The sequence below is a fragment of the Amblyraja radiata genome, chromosome 19 (assembly GCF_010909765.2).
Source record: "Amblyraja radiata isolate CabotCenter1 chromosome 19, sAmbRad1.1.pri, whole genome shotgun sequence".
NCBI lineage: Eukaryota > Metazoa > Chordata > Chondrichthyes > Rajiformes > Rajidae > Amblyraja > Amblyraja radiata.
The window spans coordinates 29,476,668-29,499,584 of NC_045974.1; the positions used below are offsets into that span (position 1 = coordinate 29,476,668).

At 42.1% G+C, this 22,917-nt stretch overlaps 1 protein-coding gene across 4 annotated transcripts in view; it reads right to left on the reverse strand.

The window, feature by feature from the left end:
• tmem117 (transmembrane protein 117) overlaps positions 1-22,917 on the reverse strand; it is a 276,064-nt gene that overhangs the window by 125,085 nt on the left and 128,062 nt on the right. For all 4 annotated transcript variants that reach the window (XM_033038139.1, XM_033038141.1, XM_033038140.1 and 1 more), the window contains exon 4: positions 13,635-13,734. In XM_033038139.1, coding sequence (XP_032894030.1) covers positions 13,635-13,734 — 100 coding nt within the window. The remainder of the gene's footprint in view (positions 1-13,634; positions 13,735-22,917) is intronic.

A 22,917-nucleotide genomic window follows, 5' to 3' on the forward strand; every position in this document is an offset into this window, starting at 1 on the left:
AGAGCGCAGAAGATTATTGGGACACAGCTACCAGCCTTGGAGGGCATCTACCACACACGGTGCCTCAGGAAGGCCGTCAGCATCCATAAAGACTCCTCACACCCTTGTAATGGACTGTTCGAACTACTTCCCTCCGGCAGACGTTACAAGGCCTTCTACGCCCGAACCTCCAGACTCAGGAACAGCTTCATTCCCAGAGCTATAGCGGCTCTGAACCGGCCCTGCTGAGTGCCCCCCATCCCCCCTGGACTGTCTCCCTCGGATGGTCACGTCGCAAAGACACGTCTGCACTTTAGTCTGTTTGAACTGTTTTGACTATTTTACTGTTCTTTTTACAATCCATGTTCTCGGGGTATCTAAATTTAAATTTTATTAGTTATTTATGTTATGACATCGGATGGAAGCTGCAAACCAAATCTCGTTGCGCTTATGTGCAATGACAATAAAATATATTATTATTATTAACCTGTCCGCACCATATTGATAAATAATCTCTCCCATTTTATCTAACTTGGTTTCCACTGTCTCTTTTAGACTCTCTAACACCTTTACCAAATTTATATTAACAGTTTCCCATTCCTTCCTTTCACTTGCCCTAGGCCATTTAACTCTACGTTTCAGTCCACCGGTCTTCTCCCTGACTGGCAGATTAACCTCACCACCACCTTCATCCCTCTCAACAGTGCTTGTTCGCTCCACAACAGTAACAGGGGGTCATGATGTCCTGCAAACTGTGGTTTTCTACCCGGCGCTGGACTTGACTCGATTGACTTCTCAAGAAGTACTGTTCAACGCAATTTCCCTGCACGCCCTCTAACAAGCACATCTTCTTTCCTTGATTTATTCTGAGGTCCTTTGCTATTGTTACTTTCTGCCAACCACAAGAACAGACCTTTAAGCTTATTTCCCTCTATCACTGAGCCGCTGTCCTTCATTGATGCGCTGATCCTACTTGTAGTCTTTTCCATTCCGTGGTGTGTAGCCGGGTAATCCACCTGTGAGTCATCTTCCGCCGCCGCTCTCGCAGACTCTAGGGGTATCTTTCTTTGATTTGTTATAGCTTTTAAGGGATGCAGCTAGACTGTTTATAATCTATGCCACTGCTACAATGAGGTGCAAACCCAAAACAGCTCCATAACATTCCCATTTGAAGAAAATGAGAGCATACATGAATCTAACAACAAAACACAGAGAAAATGTGGAAAGATTAAAGAGGTGGAACTGACGGCAAATTGAACATTTTAAGATTAAAACTTACCTTACCTATAAATAAATATTAAACTATTTTATTCATGATTTTTTTCTATAGAGCCTAATGGAAGCATTTCTTGTCCCAATTGCCCCCTCAACTGAGGGCACCAGGTGAGGACAGCAGAATTAATTCTCTGAGTGATTCAGTCTGCTTTTTATAGCAATCTACCACTTCCGTGGCCACTATAGATATTATCTATTTTTCGTAGATATATTTAACCACCTAATTTAAGTTTGCCAGCTGCTTCCAGATCCTATCTCCAGCTCAATAAATCAATTCTCTGTATAATGACTCAACAATTTAATCACTATCCTGCAATGCCCTGTAATCCAGCCTAATCTTTAATTCTGTTGAATTAATCCTGGTAATATCATCTTGGCTAATATTTCTGTTTCAATTGTAATTTTATTAAATATTTTAATCATTATAAGACACTCTTTATTATTAAAATTTAAGTGTTGAATGACTCAAGCCAACTCTCGGGATTCTGCAAATTCTGCTTCTGGTAGATTCCCTTTTCTTCAGACAAATAACTGATATGTTATCTTATTGAAACAGACTGCCTGGGCATGAGAGTAGGGTTTCATCCGAAAAAAACACAGTACTCTTAATAAAACTGCATTCCCCAAGTATGATGTTTATGTTACATGTTCAGGTCTTTGAGTCTGGGTTGATCTCGCAACCTTGTAACTGTGCAATTATCTGATCTAAACCAACAACTAGATACCAGTTAAAAAGCATATATATTCTATGTATACAGCTGTTTTTTTCTAAAGATGGGATTGCTGTGATTTCATCTTAGAACCTTTCATCTGTAATTAATCAATTTTACAAAGCTTGTTACCAACCACAATCACTCAAAATCAAAAAAGGGATCCATTACCAAATGTTAAATCATACAATGAGTGTAAAAATTAATGAAAATGTGATGCATGTCACTAATCTTGAAATGTGATTTGGAATGAATTGTGATATTGCAGCACTGTTATATCTGAATTAGCAATGTCTGCATTGAAACAAAATACGTTTTTTGAAAGTTCTGCAGCTTTAACCAATTATTTGATTTGAACAAAATTGTTACATCTTGAAATAACAGTGATTTTCCCAATTACTGAAATAATTCCAAATAGCTATGAATTTATTTAAACTCACAAAATGGGAGAAATAAACCAATGAAATGAATTTTTCTAGATTCTTAGATTATTTGATTAAATGATGGGGCAACAATGTAAAGTTCTCTATTTTTTTATATAACAGTTAAGGTTAATTAGGTTTATAATATTCAATCCATGCTGTGAGATATTCCAAACCTTCTGGCAATGGGGGCCAACAGACAAATTGGCTCACAGATAGATCTTGAAAACATACCCAACTAGGCTGCTCCTCAATTTTGTTTCCCAATGTCTTGAACTCTACATACAAGATACGAAGAATTTATTAGCCAAGTATGTAAGAGCATGCAAGGAATTTGATTTGCCATACAGTAATACCAAAAAAGCAGAAAGACACACAACTACATAAAAAATCAACATAAACCTCCACCACAGTGCACTGGGATGGAAGGCAATAACGTATTATCTTCTTCCCTCCTTTTCGCCCACAGTCGGGCAGTCGAACCATCCGCAGTCGGGGCGATCGTAAATCCCGTGATCGGGGCGGTTGAAGCTCCTGCAATTGGAGCTCCCGAAGTCGATCCCTGACAAAGAGATCGCAAGCTCCATGATGTTAAGTCCACAGGCTCCCATGGTTGGAGCTCCCAAAAGTCGATCCCCAGCAAAGCGAACGTCAGCTCCGTGATGTTCGGCCGCCGTGCGGACGGAGATACGATACAGAAAAAGCCGCATCTCCTTCGAGGAAAGAGATGAAAAAAAGTTTCCCCCACACCCCACTTAATACAAAACAAAAGATACACTAAAACATACCTTTAACGACAAGCTAAAAACAACAAAAGAAGAAAAGGGCGAGACAGACTGTTGGCGAGGCTGCCATCGTGCGGCGCCACCCAGTGGTACATTGGTGTGCGGAGCAAACAAATAAAAGAATCGCCTCGTGGGTCTGCTCTTATAATTAGCAAATTCCACTATCCGCAGTTTCACAGATTTACAGTGAAGGTCACTTGCCATTCCCTACAAAGTATCAAACACATGAGTAAAGAAATTCAACCTTGATGACTGACACTATGCCTGAGCTGAGCCTGGACGGCTGCTTGTACTGAATTTAATGCTAAGATAACTAATGCTTTATGTTACCACCGCTAGTCATTGACAAAGGCCCCCTTTGTACAGGTGCTGGCAATATGAACCTCTGAATGTCTCCAACATTATGTTTATGTAACAACCAGGATACATCAATTTAACATACAAATTATAATTTAAATTAATGCTATTCATTTTCAATTTTGACTCCCTTTAGTAAAAGTGCTTTCTATAGATCCAAATAAAAGCAGTATATTCAGTATTTTTTTTGTGTTCATGCATCAAAGACATTATTTTTCCCATTGACAGTACATTGCAAAGTTCACAAGATGGCTTTGACAAGATCCAGAATTGTGCAAGGTCAGACAATATATTGCCATTCTCTCACTGTGACTGCAGTTCGACATAACTTTAGCATAGACACATTTCACAATGTACATATAAGACATAGGAGTAGAATTAGGCCATTCAATCTTGGCTGGTCTAATTCCCCTCTCAGCCCCATTCTTTTGCCCTCCCTTTAATCTTTAACACCCTTAATAATTAAGAATCTATAAATCTCAGCTTTTATTTTAAAAAAACAATGACTTGGCCTTCACAGCCAGCTGTGGTAATGAAATCCACAGATTCACCACCAATTGGTTCAAGAAACTCCTCCTCATCTCATATTCTGAAGGTTTAGTTTAGTTTGGAAATACAGTTCGGAAACAGGCCCTTCGGCCCACCGAGTCCGCGCTGACCATCGATCCACGCACAATAACACTATCCTACGCACATTAGGGAAATTTTACATTTATACTAAGCCAATTAATCTGCAAACCTGTACGTCTTTGCAGTGTGGGAGCACCCGGAGAAAACTCATGCAGGTCACAGGGAGAACGTACAAACTCCACGCAGACAGCACCTGTAGTCAGGATGAAACCTGTGTCTTTGGTGCTGTGAGCGGTGTCAGATATGTCCTTTTATTCAGAGACTGTCCATCTGGTTCTAAATTCTTCCATTATTGGAAACATCTTTTCAAACATTATATTAAGGAAATTTCTCTAACATTAAAGGCATTCAGTGCCCTCCCTCCATAATATTTCGGACGAAGACCCATCATTTATTTATTTGACTTTGTACTCCACAATTTGAGATTTGTAATAGAAAAAAATCACCTGTGGTTAAAGTGCACATTGTCAGATTTCAATAAAGGCCATTTTTTATCCATTTTGTTTTCACCATGTAGAAATTACAACTGTGTTTATACATAGTCCACCCATTTCAGTGCACCATAATGTTTGGGACACATTGCTTCACGGGTGTTTGTAATTGCTCAGGTGTGTTTATTTGCGTGCTTATTGCAGGTACAAGGGAGTTCTCAGCACCGAGTCTTTCCTCCAGCCTTTCCATCACATTTGGAAACTTTGATTGCTGTTTATCAACATGAGGACCAAAGTTGTGTCAATGAAAGTCAGAGGCCATTATGAGTGAGAAACAAGAATACACCTGTTAGAGACATCTGCCAAACCTAAGGCTTAACAAAATCAACTGTTTGGAAAAATCATTAAGAAGAAAGAGAGCATTGGTCAGCTTACTCAGGCACTATCTCATTGTGCCATGGACCCAGATCACCTCCTCCATCAGGCTATCAGCAGAGAGCAGAGGCCACCCCTACTGAAGTCCCATCACCCCTTTGCTCCCCACGGAAATCAATGCCTAGCATCTATCCAGCCAACTGAGACAAAAGCACACTGGATAGCCACCAGGTGGTCACAGGAGTGGAAGGCAACCTAATCTCCATTACACAGCTACATCTCTTCACCAGATAAAAGTAGGTATGTTACAATACTTACCTTCAGCGGCGCTGCAATTCTGCCACTGGCCGTGTGCGCGATTTTGGCGCATTTAAGCGGGGGGCGGGGTTAATACGCATTTTTTTTCTGACCTGGTCCTGGATTATATTTTGTGGAGTGCAAGATTTTGCTAAAGAATCGTTCCGACTGCCGTTCTGTGTGTTTTTTTTTTTTAATTCGCCCGACAAGTTAATCGCTGGAGTGATTTAAAAATCAGCTTCTGAAGCCGTCAACGCCGACAACGGGGCCGGATTTTACGTAGGGGACAGGTAAAAGAAAGTAGTTTATTTTTATGTATAAAAGTGTTTCTTAAGTTGCATTTAATTCACATTTTAAGTTGCGAAACGGTGATTTTTCCCCCCGAAGAATCGGCAGTGTTTTTGCTGCAGATATGTGGGACTAAAATCACCGCAACCGCAACGTTCCAATTGATCGCGTTCCAGAAAAAACCCACTCGCAAGCTGATTTAAATGGCCATTAATTTACAGGTATCTATATTACTAAAACTCTGATCTTGACCGCTTTTGGCCCACTGTGCTGCGATTTCCGTCAGAACGCCGCCACCTACGGCCGTCATTTTTGGCCACCTTGCTCAGAGCCCCCCTCCGCCTTACGGGTGCACAGGATTTTTCCCATCGATGACAAATCAGAGATATATTAATGTTTTTTAAAAATTCACCATTCTCTCCGCTGCTCCTGCTGGAGGGAGGGGGAGGGACTATAAAGCCAGGAAGTGGTGTGCCTCACTCAGTCTCTGCAAGCTGGATGAAGCCAAGGGTCACGTCTCTCTGAGCTCTGAATAACACTGAACAAATGTCTACACAACTGTGAGTACCCTTAATGTGGTTTGAAAATGAAAATATGGTTTGTTTGAAGTAAAAAGGCACTGCCTGCAAATGGTTGTTTGGGAGCTTTGGCTTGAAGTTGAAAGGCACTACTTACTCCAAATGGTGGCTTGGGTGCTTTGGCTTGAAGTTGAAAGGCACTACTTACTGCAAATGGTGGCTTGGGTGCTTTGGCTTGAAGCTGAAAGGCACAACTTACTGCAAATGGTGGCTTGGGTGCTTTGGCTTGAGGTTGAAAGGCACTACTTACTGCAAATGGTGGCTTGGGTGCTTTGGCTTGAAGTTGAAAGGCACTACTTACTGCAAATGGTGGCTTGAGTGCTTTGGCTTGAAGTTGAAAGGCACTACTTACTGCAAATGGTGGCTTGGGAGCTTTGGTTTAAAGTTGAAAGGCACAACTTACTGAAAATGGTGGCTTGCGAGCTTTGGCTTGAAGTTTAAAAAAATCACCATTCTCTCTGCTGCACTTGCTGGAGGGAGGGGGAGGAACTATAAAACCAGGAAGTGGGGCGCCTCACTCAGTCTCTGCAAGATGGAAGAAGCCAAGGGTCACGTCTCTCTGAGCTCTGAATAACACTGAACAAATGTCTACATAACTGTGACACACCCTTAATGTGGTTTGAAAATGAAAATATGGTTTGTTTTAAGTAAAAAGGCACTGCCTGCAAATGGTTGTCTGGGTGCTTTACTTGAAGTTGAAAGGCACTACTTACTGCAAATGGTGGCTTGGGAGATTTGGTTTAAAGTTGAAAGGCACTACTTACGGAAAATGGTGGCTTGCGAGCTTTGGCTTGAAGTTGAAAGGCACTACTTACTGCAAATGGTGGCTTGGGTGTTTTGGCTTGAAGTTGAAAGGCACTACTTACTGCAAATGGTGGCTCGGGAGCTTTGGCTTGAAGTTGAAGTTGAAAGGCACTACTGCAAATGCACTTACTTCCTGTTTGCACCGTATATTGATTTTAGATAAAACGCTTTGGCCATCTTACTCAGTCCCCCCTCCGCTGAGCAGGTGCAGAGAATTCTTCCCATCAATGAAAAATAAGTGTTATTAGTGTTTAAAAAATGTTGAGAATCTCTCTCCTGTCAATCACGCCCTGTAAGCCACACCTTTTCCGGTGGGAGGGGGAAGGGTTATAAAACCTGGAAGTGTGGGTGTGGCTCAGTCTCTGCATGATGGGGGAGGGAGAGGTATCACTCTGTCCGAGCTGTGAATCAACTGAACACACTGAATGTCTACTGAACTGTGTGTTTGGTGTTTTGTGTGGTTTTATGGTGGTTTCACCCTGCATGAAATGGTATGAAGCTGCATTTGAATTTGGTGGCCTTGCACCCTGCTTGAAGTGGAATGAAACTGCACTTGAATTTGGCGGCCTTGCATCCTGCTTGAAGTGGTATGAAACTGCACTGAATTTGGTGGCCTTGAACCCTGCTGAAAGTGGTATGAAACTGCACTTGAATTTGGTGGCCTTGCACCCGGCTTGAAATGGTTGGAAACTGCACTTGAATTCGGTGGCCTTGCACCCTGCTTGAAATGGAATTTCAAGGAATAGTCATGAGTCAACTGCCAGCCCACCAGCCGTGAGTGAGCTGCCAGCAGATCAGGCTTGAGGGACTGAGCTGCCACCCCAAGAACCCATACCAGCACTCCAGAAAGCCCCCCCACTGGCCACCAATATTGGAATTGGTGGAGAGGTGGAATATTGCGTCGGGGGACCAGCCCTCCCGTGTGAACATCAGTCGAGTTCACTAAACTAGACTAAGTTCACTAAACGTCGAGACCAGCAACACAAACCACTATACCATCACTTCACCACCGCCATTAACACCGAAAATATTCGTCTGGTCTTCTGTGACGTCAAAGACACTATTCTCCATGACAACCTTAAGCAGCTGATGCTTCAGTGACATCAGTTTTCTTCATTAATTTTAATTTTTGGCATTGACTTAGTCTTAGTCTAGTTAAACATTAAATTCCTTCCATTTGGCCTACAAACCCATGACAATGAGATTTAAATATTACTAGACCAAGTGCAGACCCGTTGGGTCTGTTTCCCCAACGGCGTTTTGCAGGGGGGGGGGGGGGGAGGGGGGGCTGCGGCATCAAACTCATATTAACCAACCCCCAAACACACAGGTGGGGGGAGGGAGGGGGGATGTGAAGAGGGGAGGGAGGGGAGAGGAGGTGGAGGAAATGGGACAGATTTGGGAGGGAAAGGAGAGCGGGGTAGGGGGTGAGAGAGGGGGATGGGGAGATAGATATGGTGGAGGGGGAGGATGGGGAGGTAGGGAAGGAGGGAGGGAGGGGGAGAGGGGTGGGGGAGAGAGGGGAAAGAGTGGAGAGGGAGGTGGAGAGGGGTAGGGGGAGTGATGGAAGAGGGACAGAGGGGTAGGAGGAAGGGGGTGGCGTAGAGAGGGAAGGGGGGGTGGGGGAGAGAGGGATGGGTGGGAGAGGGGTTTCGGAGAGGGAAACATAGAACCATTGAAATTAAGTGCAGGAGTAGGCCATTCGGCCCTTCGAGCCTGCACCACCATTCAATATGATCGTGGCTGATCATCCAACTCAGTATCCTGTACCTGCCTTCTCTCCATACCCCCTGATCCCTTTAGCCACAAGGACCACATCTAACTCCCTCTTAAATACAGCCAATGAACAGGCCTCAACTACCTTCTGTGCCAGTGAATTCCAGAGATTCACCACTCTCTGTGTTAAAAATGTTTTTCTCATCTCGGTCCTAAAAGATTTACCCCTTATCCTTAAACTGTGACCCCTTGTTCTGGACTTCCCCAACATCTGGAACAATCTTCCTGCATCTAGCCTGTCCAACCCCTTAAGAATTTTGTAAGTTTCTATAAGATACCTCCTCAATCTTTTAAATTCTAGCATGTACAAGCCGAGTCTATCCAGTCTTTCGTCATATGAAAGTCCTGACATCCCAGGAATCAGTCTGGTGAACCTTCTCTGTACTCCCTCTATGTCAACGATGTATTTGAACATTGGGCATTGTGACATCACACGATGGAACGTTCACCAGGGGCTGGGGCTGGTGCTGCTTCTATGGGTGAGAAGCCAGTTTAGTTGTGAAATATTGGGGGGGGGGGGGTGGGTTAGGATTTGATTAAAAACGTGCACTTAAACACGACGACCAATGGCAAACCCGTTGGGTCTGATCCCCCAACGCCGCCGTTCCCTACCCGTCGCCCCCACTGGGGGGGGGGGGGTGGGGGGCGGGCGCCTCACACACACTAACCACCCCCACACACAGAGTTGGAAAAGTGCATAAAGACCGTTCCCTACCTGTAGCCCCCAGGGGAGATTTGGTCGTCGAAGTCGGGTCCCTGCCGTCTTAAAATATCGTATCTTGAAGTCGTCGAAGTCGGGTCCGTCTCGGCAACGCGTGGGGGGGGGTGGTGGGGGGGTTAGCGGTGCGGCATCACACACACGAAGCTTCGACACACACAGAGCCTTAAAAGTGTAAATGCCCGACCTCTTTTCCGTTTTTCTCTAATTTAATTAAGATGTGCAGGTGGTGTTCTTATCGAGGTTCAGGGGTGAATGACGTAAATATTTTCACACAATATGGGAACATCTCATGTTGTCTTGAAGGCTCCTCGGCCCACATCTGACTCTCTGTACTGTCACTATGGCAACGATGTCTATGAGCACTGGGCATTGTGACATCACACGATGGAACGTTCACCATTGGCTGGGGCTCCTGCATAGGCATATGTAAATGAATCCATTCCGATTGGACATATGTGAAGATTGGGCATTGTGACATCACACGATGGAACGCTCAGCAGGGGCTGGTGCTGGTGAAGGTTCTGTGGGTGTGAAGCCAGTTTAGTTTTGAAATATTGGGGGGGGGGGGGGGTTAGGATTTGATTAAAAACGTACACTTAAACACGTCGAAATGTAATGAGGAACGGATACTTAGAAAGAAAAGAGAAATCTCTACCAAAATGGAAAAGATGTCGGCGATTCAGCGTTCCCCCTTATCCTTAAACTTTGACCCCTTGTTCTGGTCTTCCCCAACATCCGGAACAATCTTCCTGCATCTAGCCTGTCCAACCCCTTAAGAATTTTAAACGTCTCTATAAGATACCCCCTCAATCTTCTAAAATCTAGCGATTACAAGGCGAGTCTATCCAGTCTTTCTTCATATGAAAGTTCTGACATAACAGGAATCAGCCTGGTGAACCTTCTCTGTACTCCCTCTCTATGGCAACGATGTCTTTGAGCTTCGGGCATTGTGACATCACACGATGGAACGTTCACCATTGGCTTGGGCTCCTGCATAGGCATATGTAAATGGATCCATTCCGATTGGACATATGTGAAGATTGGGCATTGTGACATCACACGATGGAACGTTCAGCAGGGGCTGGGGCTGGTGAAGGTTCTGTGGGTGTGAAGCCAGTTTAGTTTTGAAATATTGGGGGGGGGGGGGAAGGATTTGATTAAAAACGTGTACTTAAACACGACGGAATGTAATGAGGAGCGGATACTTAGAAAGAAAAGTGAAATCTCTACCGAAATGGAAAAGATGTCGGCGATTCTGCGTCCAGTTTCGGAGTTGCAGGGAATCAATGGAAGAAATGTGACAGCCGGACGGAGTTCCGTTTCGGAATTTTGGGCGAGAGTTTTATATATTATATGATGTTATATTGTGAATTCTTGTGTGAATGTTATTTGGACACTTAGGCTATTTAAAAATGTTAATCTATTTTTAAGAAATGGATAGATGTTTTGATCTAGTAATTGAATTTTGTAATTATCTACAATTAGGTAACTAACTAATTATATGCTTAATTTCAAGTCATCTAAGTAAGATTGTTTCATATTTGTTTCAGAATGCTTCAATCAATAATAACTGAAAATTTCTTTCAGCTCTTAATTTTTAAGAAAGTTATGGGCTTTAGACTGTTCTCGATCACAGCTTTTGTGTTAAGTCAATGAAAAAGCAATAGGGAACAAGATGCTAATTTCCGAGTATGAAAATGGCCATAACTTTTTTAATACTGAAGATATGAAAGTGAATTAGGTGTCAAATTAAACTTCTTTTTATGCTTTATCTGATGGGATAAATTAAAGACTTGTTTTTTAAAATCTAAATTTTTTGTAACATTGCTAATAAAAGCTGTCCAGGGTCTGACCTCCCCAGAGGAGCATGGGTGAAGCTCAACAAACTTCGTACTGGAGTTGGGCATTTCAATGCCAGCATGTGGCGATGGGGACTCTGCCAGAGCCCAGCTTGTGAATGCGGAGCAGAACAACAGACAGCCAACCATGTCATCTCTGGGTGCCCGCTCTACCACCCACTAAATGGAGCTCAGGGTCTGGCAGAGATTGACTGGCTGCTCAACACCCAGCTTGAGATCTAACTATTTCTTTGGTTTCTGTTTCATTAGCAAGAAGAAGAAGCTTACTAATCGCAAAGGGACAGGCAGGCCAAGGAAGACCTCCACAGCTGATGACAGAAGAATTCTCGCGATAATAAAGAAAAATCCCCTAATACCCGTCTGACAGATCAGAAACACTCTTCACGAGTCAGGTGTAGATTTGTCAATGACCACTGTCCACAGAAGACTTCATGAACAGAAATACAGAGGCTACACTGCAAGATGCAAACCACTGGTTATCCACAAACATAGGATGGCCAGGTTACAGTTTGCCAAGAAGTACTTAAAAGAGCAACCACAGTTCTGGAAAAAGGTCTTGTGGACAGATGAGATGAAGATTAACTTATATCAGAGTGATGGCAAGAGCAAAGTATGGAGGAGAGAAGGAACTGCCCAAGATCCAAAGCATACTACCTCATCTGTGAAACACGGTGGTGGGGGTGTTATGGCCTGGGCATGCATGGCTGAAGGAACTGGCTCACTTCTCTTCATTGATGATACAACTGCTGATGGTAGTAGCATAATGAATTCTGCAGTGTATACACATCCTATCTGCTCAAGTTCAAACAAATGCCTCGACACACATTGGCCGGTGGTTCATTCTACAGCAAGACAATGATCCCAAATATACTGCTAAAGCAACAATGGAGTTTATCAAAGCTAAAAAAATTCATTCTTGAGTGGCCAAGTCAATCACCCGATCTGAACCCAATTGAGCAGATATTTTATGTGCTGAAGAGAAAACTGAAGTGGACTAGCCCCCAAAACAAGCATAAGCTAAAGATGGCTGCAATACAGGCCTGGCAGAGTTTCACCAGAGAAGACACCCAGCAACTGGTGATGCCCATGAATCACGGACTCAAGCAGTCTGGATATGCAACAAAATACTAAACCTGACTACTTTCATTTACATGACATTGCTGTCTCCCGAACATTATGGTGCCCTGAAATGGGGGGACCATGTATAAACACTGCTGTAATTTCTGCATGGTGAAACCAAAATGTATAAAAATGGCCTTTATTAAAATTTGACAATGTGCACTTTAACGTGATTGTTTCTATTACAAATCTCAATTGTGGAGTACAGAGGCAAATAAATAAATGATGGGTCTTTGTCCCAAACATTATGGAGGGCACTGTAAGTCACAGTCCTCGATACTCAACTCTCAATGTGACAGGAGATCTGAACCCCATGGATGACATGAGATTTTGCATTAAAAATCGATCATAACACTTTGATCGTCTACAATGAGATAAATTTGACAAATGCACAAAATTGATCAGATTTGAACTCCAATAGGAAAATCCTTTCTTGAAAATATATGGTTTGCTCATGCACTAAATTTATTGTTTGAAGCAAAGTGCAAATTCAGTATCTTGTTGGATCTTGACCCATAAATAAAATTAACACAAGAGTTTTAGCAGAAAAGCCTTAACTTGACAACATGATATTCTGTGCCCCAAGCAGGGACACAATTATATGATAGCATCTCACATTTTCATCAGCAGTCAATATAATATACGAAAAATCAATAGATACAACCTAGCTGGAAAATCCATCTATTGAGCGCAATAGGGCAAATAATTTTGCTAATAGAAAATGCAGTTCTTTTGGATAGCATCTTTCTGCCATGAATTTAAGTTGCTGGGAAAAAGCAATAATTTTGGTGATGGTGATAAAATGAAAACCATTACCGTCAAGACTAATGTATTCTCTTGCAGTCAGAATTTCTACTACGTGCAGTATGTGAATAAGACCTTTAGTTGGAGCAACATTTGTATGGAGTAATAAAATTGTTCTTGTCATGCTTTCTTCATGTGATAGATGTGATACATTTTTACTAATGGGGGGTTTATTATTCCATCTCAATTTATATGAACATAAAAGCATGTCGCATATTCAGCAAATGTAAAGAATGATGAACATTCAAATATTTTATCCTGCTTCTGAAGCTTGGTAAGATAGTCATCACTAAATATGCTGAAAGAAATATGTTGGTGTCCATAGAAGTAGGCAGGTAATGTTTCTGTCTACATTATGACACATTTGCTATAACATGGCGAATTGAATCACATAGTTGTACAATATAAGAAAGGTTATTCTTACCATCCAGGCAGTGACAAAATCTCCCATCCAGGTTCCAACCGCTGCTAACTTCATGAAACTTTCATTTCTTATACCCATGTATTCATTAATGATGAAGGGACTGTGGAACATAAATATGTTATTAGTAATAGTTCAAAAATTGAAACAGTTCCTCATCACAGGACACTGGAACAGAGGCACATCAGCTTGAGAAAGAGGTGGGGATGGGGCAGTGGAGTGTGCGCTCACAACCAAAGAATTATTAAGCACATCACGCACACTTTCACATACTGTACATGCCACAGCAAAAGCTAGATTGCTACGAGAACATGTAAATCACTCTCAGTCAACAGTTTATTTTCTAATGAGACCTGGCTGTTTAATGACTAATAATTCAAAATCAGCAATTCAGCACTTTTAGACAATTCTGACAAATTTATTTCATTTTTGTTTTCATTTTTAAACACAATTATCCATTGGTCTTCTCATTCTAATGCCACAACAGAGAAGGTACTAATCCTTGGAATTTCACCAAGATTCAATGCAAACAAAAACATGTCAGTAAATAAAGATCAAACCAAATTAAATTTCTAAAGCGCCTTTCACTACTTCAGAATGTCCCAAAAGCCTTTACTGCCATTGTAGATTTGAAATATAATAACTAATTTACATGTCAGAAAGATTTCTAATATATGATCACTACAAACATTCAATCCACATGTGTTTGAGGATGGTAGAAAACAAGATTAGCACATGTCAGATAGGGCAGGAATCAAAATATTAAAAATGTAAGCATGGATGATGTTCTTTCCATGAACCTTGAGATATTATGTGAAAAAGTCGGCAATGAAAAGCATTGAAGAAACAGAAATATGAATAGAATGAATAGAATGAATAGAACAACTTTTTCAACCACCTTAAACATCTTAGTTTACACTGTTTTAACATTATGTTTCAACACAAACTTAAATGAGTTTGTGGAGTAACTGTGTAATGCAAAAAGACTGCAGTGAAAGCCAATGGTATTAGGGTCTATTGTTAGTGCTAAAAATCAAAAATTATCACAGTGTCCATTCAGATGATAAAGTATTCAGAATAACATATTGAGGATTAGAGATACACATGAGGGCTATTGTAGCAGGGAAAAGGTTCATGGAAAATCTATTGGATTAATACATACTTTAAAAAAATAAGGATAAGCTGAGAGGTGAGACATTTACTCAGAAAAGGGCAAATATTGGGGCAATTTAATTGACCGTATTTTATAATATTTAAAACACTACAATGTTTAACCAGTGTGCATGGGGATGCATTATTGCAATTACTGAGTTAGAAAGCTGAATAACTAAACATAATTACATTTGCAAGATTATTTCCAACTGTATTTCAGGTGAGAATTTTTCTCCGGTGCTAATGTTTCTGTTACTTTTCAAGCCAATATTAATAACTTTGAAGAATATTCATGGTGGTCCAACCTACAATTATAGACAGAAACTATAATGAAAGTCATGTGTATTAGAATTTACTGCTGGCACAATTTAACGCAAAATATAAGTTACCACAATGCCGTTATACTTATTATGCATTTAGCATACCATGTCCATGACTATGGCTTCACATGGGAAATACAATAGGAAGCAAAAGGTTCCTGGAAAACCAATTAAATTGCTATCTTTTTTAAACAACCTAGTTATCAGTCAACAATACAATTCTGGCTTCTCCGCCATGGGAGGATGTTACTAAGTCAGCAGAGAAAAAGATTCAAGGATGTGCTTGAAGCTTCCTTGAAGAAGTGCAATGCTGGCTCCTGTGAACTTCTGTCCCATGGTCACTTTAAATGAAGAAGAAGCTTTTGGATGGTAATGAGAACCTCACGGCAAATATTGACACAGAAGCCCTGTTAAGCTATTGAAGGAGCACACTATTCACAAGCAACCTACCCACTCCCCCCTTCATCTGTACCCTGCCATATCTATGGAAGAATATGCAGTTCCCTCATGGGGCTCATTAGCCATTTCATACCCTACAAAATCAGAAAGGAAGAAATATATTTTTGACCCCGATTTACTGTCTAAGAGAAAGAGAAGATTTTCCTCTGAACTTCTTAGGCATTGTGATTGGCACTTTCAACATTGGATCATTATTAGGTCAAGTTTATATCATATGTAATTTTCTAGTATTAAAGCAATGATCATCAATGCTGAAATAGATAAACGCCCACACTATCTATGAGTAGTGGACACTTGAATCAGTAACGTTTAAGGGATCAAGGCCTATTAAAGTATCCCGGCCAGGTCAAATCCATTTCCTGTGGGATCAGTCAGAGATTCGAATCGAGCCCTTCTTGATCCCTCTCAAAGGCACCAGATTCTTCTGTGCTTATCAATTCCAATGGTACAATGTAATTACCTTATACTTCTGTTAAAATTGCAGTAACTAAATAATAAATGAAAAGCATGTTTTCCCATCAGACCTATCCGTTTGCTGTAATAACATTTAATTCTCACTGATGAAAGGAACTGATGTTCCCATAGCTGTCTGCTCATCTGAGAAACCGTTTCCTTATCTGTTAATTTGCCAAGGATCTGACCTTCCTAAACCATAAATCAGATACAGCACAAGCTCGTTGTTAAACCTTTTACTCAGTAGGAGCTGCTTCCATTTTGTGGTTGCAAGATTTAACTCTCCATGATATTATTATTCTTACATTAATTGGGCAATCAAATATAATTGAGACGAGCAATTTACATTCCCAACTTGACACTTTCCCTAAAGTTGGAATCCTTACGCACACTCTTACCAAATGTGAAACCCTCCCGAGATCTCATTGACCTCATGAGTGATTGCCCTTGATATCTGTGGGATGATTTGGTTAATGTTCACCCCCACTGAAGGCAATTCACCATTTCCTTATACCAGGGGAGCAATGCTTTCTATCCTTTCCTTATGCTCCAATTTGTACACTCCGCAACTAGACATATGCATCGAGACTGCTGTTGATCTTTCTAACTGTCTATTAAGGGAACTGGTTTCACAGTTGTGCAATTGTTCGAGCTCATTCCAGTTTAACGAGAAAGTGAAAGTAGTAAATATACCATTTTCTTTGAATGCATTAAAAAAAGTTGCTAACTCTCACTAATTGCATTGATATGCTTTGTGTGAAAATAAAAGGGTTTAGTAGTTACATAATGTTCAACAATGATCTGGAAAAAATTAACAATCGATATGCAGCTTACAGTTTACAGCCTCGAGTATGGGCTATAAAACAATCACTATTGATGCATGAAACTAAATGTGGGATAACTCAGCTTGACTTGGAAAGATACCTACAATGGCTCAATCTTTGTTGCCCAAGGGAGCTTTGTTTTCTCAAAAGAAGTCATTTTAAATCTTATCCCTCTTTCTTTTCTGCTGCCAGCTGTTGGCTTTTAGTTCCAGAATGAATCTAATGAATGTGTTGAAATATTAAAAGGTACAAAGAGAATGGGGTGCTTCCTATGTGATTGGAAGGAATATCTTAATACAAATGTTTCTGATTAGAGCATCATTTTTATAATGCTTCAAATGGTATAAGAATACGTTATTAAACAACTAAGTACGAGGTCTCACAGAAACCATAAAATATCAATAAATTGTTCAATGTTAATTTTGTAATGTGGCTTTCTGTAATGGAATTGTGAGATATGCAATGACTGATCTCTTCCACTATCTTGAAACAGTCATCTTGATGAGAATAGGGATTTATATCGGCATTAACTCAGCTAGAAGTGCAGTGACTTGGACTCAATCCAGCCTTTAAAATGATCCGATGGGAGTTGTTCTTTCCATGTAATTATGATCAATAATTCCTATGACCCAGATGCGCATCTCAAACGGCAGCAAAGATGTGCCTGAACTACAAAGCAGAAAGATATATTTCTTGTTGCAGAAGCATTAGATAACAAATGCCAAGAAAATAAATCATATTATTGAAAATTGAAGGTTCTGATACAAATCTACGTACAAAAGAAACACATCAAAACAAAAATCATTTTTCTTTTTATTCAGGGTTTCAGCTAATCACAATGTAGGCTCCTATCCTGTTCTGTTGTTAAGAAGAAAGAACAATTCTTAGAAAGCACTTGCTTTCTATCTAAGATAAGTACCATTCAGGCAATCAATGTGAATGCAACTTTGGAGGCTATGCACATCAGTTTATTGTGACATCAGGCACTGATTCAATCTGCTAGGATATGAACTGCATCTCTGGCACAGGAGCAGGGAACTGAAAGTGTTCCTCAAAATTAGAACAACAGCAACAATGATGTCTTCCCCCTCAAATTAATCCAAATATATTCAGAAAACTAATGTGAGTGTGCTACAAGATGAAAGGGCCACTGAAAATAATGCTGGTGCTAAGGTAGTCATGTAGGAAAATAATACGAGGAATCATTTAATGCAGGTATTGCAACACAATCACTCAACCAGTATTTTCCAATCAGTATTGTTTCTATACAAATGCTTCAATCACCGATGCTATTTCCAGTATGTGCAGGATTTTTCTTTGTTTAAGATACTCAAACAATTTCCCCTGTAATACTCCAACAAAGTATCGTGTAAAACAAGTGAGAGAGCATAAGCCCACTCATTCAGAAATTATACTGTATTATAGGCATGCTTGATGAGCAATTAAATGACATTTTTAAGAAATATGATGCTAAAAATGAGCAGCAGAGAAAGAGAAACATATTGCAGCATGCGCGAGTGTGTGAAAGATTTGTTTCTGCCCAGGGAGATAAACCATTATCCAAAATGTAGCAAAGAAGTACATTATTGTTTTTGTGTTCTACTGCCAGCTTCTCATATTTTTGATATTAAAATTGCAGCATTATTAACAGTCCACAAAGGAACACAACAGATGAAGAATAATGGCAATCTTTGCCTAAAAGGCCAACTAATAGAGATGGCCAAGGAACATTTCTAATTCTGAATGCAAGGAAGCAATATTGGTAGCCATCCACAGAACCCTACAAAGAATTGTGATCCTTGTACGCTAAAGATTAAAATGGAGATTAATTGTTATGATGCCCAAGATTTAAAGACAGCCTTGTAGAGGATATATGGATATTAAAATTGGGTTTAATTACTGGAAAAGATCGACATAAGTTTCGATGTCAGCATTTCAGTCAGTACATGGAAGAACACTCATGTATGTTATTTTACAAAAACCCTTGGTCATATTATGGATTAACTGAGGGGTACTGATACCAATGTAGTTGAGGCAGGTGATGTTGGCATTACAAGAATGTCTGAGTGTAGCGCACTGTTCGCATGGCTAGAAAAAGAAACAACCTTTACTAACTAGACATTGCACAAAAGATTAATAAATACAGTACAGAATGACACCAGGAAACATATTACAAATATCTTTCTCTCTCTAGAACATTTAATTTCTAATTTAAAATGAAACCATCAAGTGTAGGACAATTTAAGCTTCATTGACCTGGAAGAATGATTTGGTTCTCAATTTGTATTTTATTAAATTGCACGCTCTTCTGCAGCAGTGCTGATTGACTCTTTACACTGTTAACAGTAATTGGGCTTTCAACTGCATTCACCCTGTGCTTTAGACAAGTAGGAAAAACATCAATGATTTTTTAGCCCTTTTTCCAGATGAGAATAGGTGTAGAAGGTAACTCATTTTTAAAGGCTGCATTACCCGTGAAGTGGATGTTTCCCAAGCACACTCAAAGTTGATTTCCTAAGCTGAAGTTAACCAGTTTTAACATAGTAGAGCATTCTAATGGGCCTGTCACACTTAGGCGATTTTTCAGGTGACTGCTGGCGCCTGTCAAGTCGTAGCCGGTTGCAGAAAACCCAGCAACTGGAACGGTGACTGTCAGAGTGGAACACATACACACACACATACACACATCGCTTCCTTCACCAGCCCGTTATGCGGGCGGGGGACAGGGCAAGCGGGGGGAGCGCTGTCTGAGTGAAATTCACACGGTGCAAAGCCAATGTGATACTGACACACACCACGATGAACAGGAAATTAAGACGCTATAATTAAGATGGTGAAAGCACAGTGTATGGAAGGGTCACTTACGTCCTTTAAAAGAGGGGGGAGGGGGGAGAGAAGGGAGGAGAAGGGGAGAGTACGGGGAGACAGGGTGTGGAGAAGGAGTGGAGACAACTTTTAAGAAGCCAGAGATACACGGCTGTGAAGCTCGGTGGACATTAACATTACCGGTCGGTTATCCTTGGTTCTAAAAAGTACTGTTTTGGGTTTTTTTCCAATGAGCCAATGAAATTCACTGGTCAGCACCGGCTACAACCTACAAGAACCTACGACTTCCTAGCGGCCCACTAGGATCTCCTGGCAACCCACCTACGGCCAGAGAATTCTCACTACGCTCCATGGCGACCTCATTCTGGTCGCCGCTAATTTTTCAACACGTTGAAAAATTTGTGAGGACCAGAATGAGGCCGTGACTAGTTCCCAGAATGCAGGAACAATTCACGACCATGAAGGCGACTCCCCGGCAACCACCCGCGAACATGTGCCGACCATTTGGTAACTGCACAGTCTCCTATAGTTGCCTAAAATGTCGCCTAAATGGGACAGGCCCATTAGGTACTGCAAAGGAAAGTCATCAAAAAAATTGTATACCAATACAAAGTGGTGGCGCTGCGTCTGTGGCTGCAACTCGCCTGCAGCCTTTCTGTTTCTCTTCCTTCTTTGTCTTATTGTTAATGTTAGATGTATGTAATAGTTTATTTTTAGTTGTGTACCAGACTAAGTGGTGGTTTGCGATTGCAGCTGCGACTACTTTCAGAGGCTTCAAAGGCTTCGGCCACGGTCCCTGTGATCTGTAAAATCGGGAACTCGTAGGTCCCTGGCTGGCGACCGACTTTTCGGGAGCTCCAGCCACAGCAGCTTTGTCTGCCCCGAATCGCAAGGCTTGAATCGATCCGTACGCAGGACCTTTCATCGCCCGGCGCAGCTCGGCTGTGGGATCTTCCATCGCCTTCAATATCGGGAGCCTCGATCACCTCAACGCAGCGGTTTGACTGCCTGACTGCGGGAGAAGAAGCAAGGAAGAGATGAGACTTTTTTTGCCTTCCATCCCAGTGAGGAGGTGCCTGGAGGAGAGTCACTGGGATGGATGTTTATGTTAAATTTATGTCATTGCGTGTTTTGTTTGATTTTTATTGTTATGACTGTATGATGACAACATTTTATTTTTGAATTTTTTTTGAATTACAAATAAATTCAATTCAATTCAATCCAAGATGGCGGCGCGCACAGTCGCAGCGGCCCCTCGGGAGATAGTCGGAGCATTAAAAAGTGAGTGTTGTGTGTTGTGTGTTGTGTGTTTTGTCCAGTCTGTCCAAGATATATGTACTGCAGGAACATGCTCCTAAACATCGGGGCAAACCACGGTAGTAGTACGGGCGCGTTTTGGTGCGATTTAGACCAAATACGCCGCTATGGACTACTACTACCGGCTGCGGAGCCAAACATAGCGGCCGCAGATATGAATACGACCGGAGAGAGGAGGCGGGAGAGGAGAGAGAGGAGGAGGAGACGCAAGCGGTGTGAGAGGAGGCAGAAACGGGGTAAAAGAGCAGGCTCTTACACGAGGCGGAGACGGGGGAAAAGAGCAGGCATTAGCGCTAGGCTAACAGCTAACCCCACCCGACCTGCAGTGCCCTCGCTTCTCCTCTCTAATGTCTGCTCCATGGACAACAAACTTGACGAACTGCGTCTTCTCAAGACAACATACAGGGATATGAGAGACTGCTGTGTGTTTGTTTTCACGGAATCTTGGCTCCACGGCAATATCCCGGACACGGCAATACAGCTGGAGGGAATGACATCGTTCCGTGCGGACAGAGAGGCAGCTAGCTCTGGTAAGAGCCGAGGTGGAGGCCTGTGCTTGTACATAAACAAGGACTGGTGTGTGAACGCTACGATAGCCGGGAAACACTGCTCTCCGCTGATAGAATTCCTCATCGTGAAATGTCGGCCTTTCTATCTGCCGAGGGAATTCTCCATTGTTTTTGTTGTGGCTGTATATGTTGCTCCAAGTTGTGGCTGTATATGTTGCTCCAAGTGCTAATGTAAATTCTAAGGCCAACGAAGCACTGGGAGCTCTGCATGACGCCATCAGTGAGTTCCAGACCAAATATCCTGATAGCTTCATTGTGGTGGCCGGGGATTTTAATCACACCAGCCTTAAGACTGTGCTCCCAAAATTCAAGCAATATGTGGATTTTGAGACCAGGGGAGAGAACATCTTGGACTTGGTTTACACCAACACCCCAGAGGCTTACAAGGCAGCCCCACGCCCTCACCTGGGCCACTCGGACCACATTTCAGTGTTTTTAACACCAGCCTACAGACCACTGCAAAAACAAGTTAGAGCGGAGAGAAAACACACCAGGGTCTGGCCAGAGGGAGCAGCCTCAGCACTGCAGGATTGCTTCCTGCACACTGACTGGGATGTGTTCAGGACAGCAGCATCCTATGATGACCTCATCAACATGGAGGAGTACGCAGAGACTGTAACCAGCTACATTGCCAAGTGCACCGAGGATGTCACTATCATGAAAACCTTCACTGCACGTGGAAACGAAAAGCCATGGATGACAGCAGAGGTGCGCTCGCTGCTGAGGGCTCGTGATGCAGCCTACAGAGCCGGTAACACAGCCGCTCTTTGATCTACCAGGACTGCACTGGAAAAAGGAATCAGGGCAGCGAAACGTGCCTACGCGGGGAAAATCCAGGGACACCTCTGTGACACAGGAGACACCAGGAGGATGTGGAAGGGAATCCAAACACTGACGGGGTACAAGGCAAGGCAGCAGGTAACTGACACCGACACTTCTCTCCCAGATGAACTGAACAACTTCTTTGCACGTTTTGATGCAGCAAACACCACACCCAAGGGGAGAGCCAGCCCCTGCTTACAAACCGACCAGCCAGTCCTGACCATAGACTCAATGGACACACGGAGAATCCTGTCTAAGGTCAACCCGTGGAAAGCAGTCGGACCCGACAACATCCCAGGACGTGTGCTCAAGGAATGTGCTGAGGAGTTAGCAGATGTGCTAACAGACATCTTTAACATCTCCCTTAGTCAAGCCATTGTCCCCACATGCCTCAAAACTTCCACGATAATCCCCATAGCGAAGAAACCAGTGGTTGCCTGCCTAAATGACTACCGCCCTGTCGCCCTGACCCCAATAATAATGAAGTGTTTTGAACGCCTGGTGAAACCCCACATTACTGCCAGCCTCCCCTCATCGTTAGACC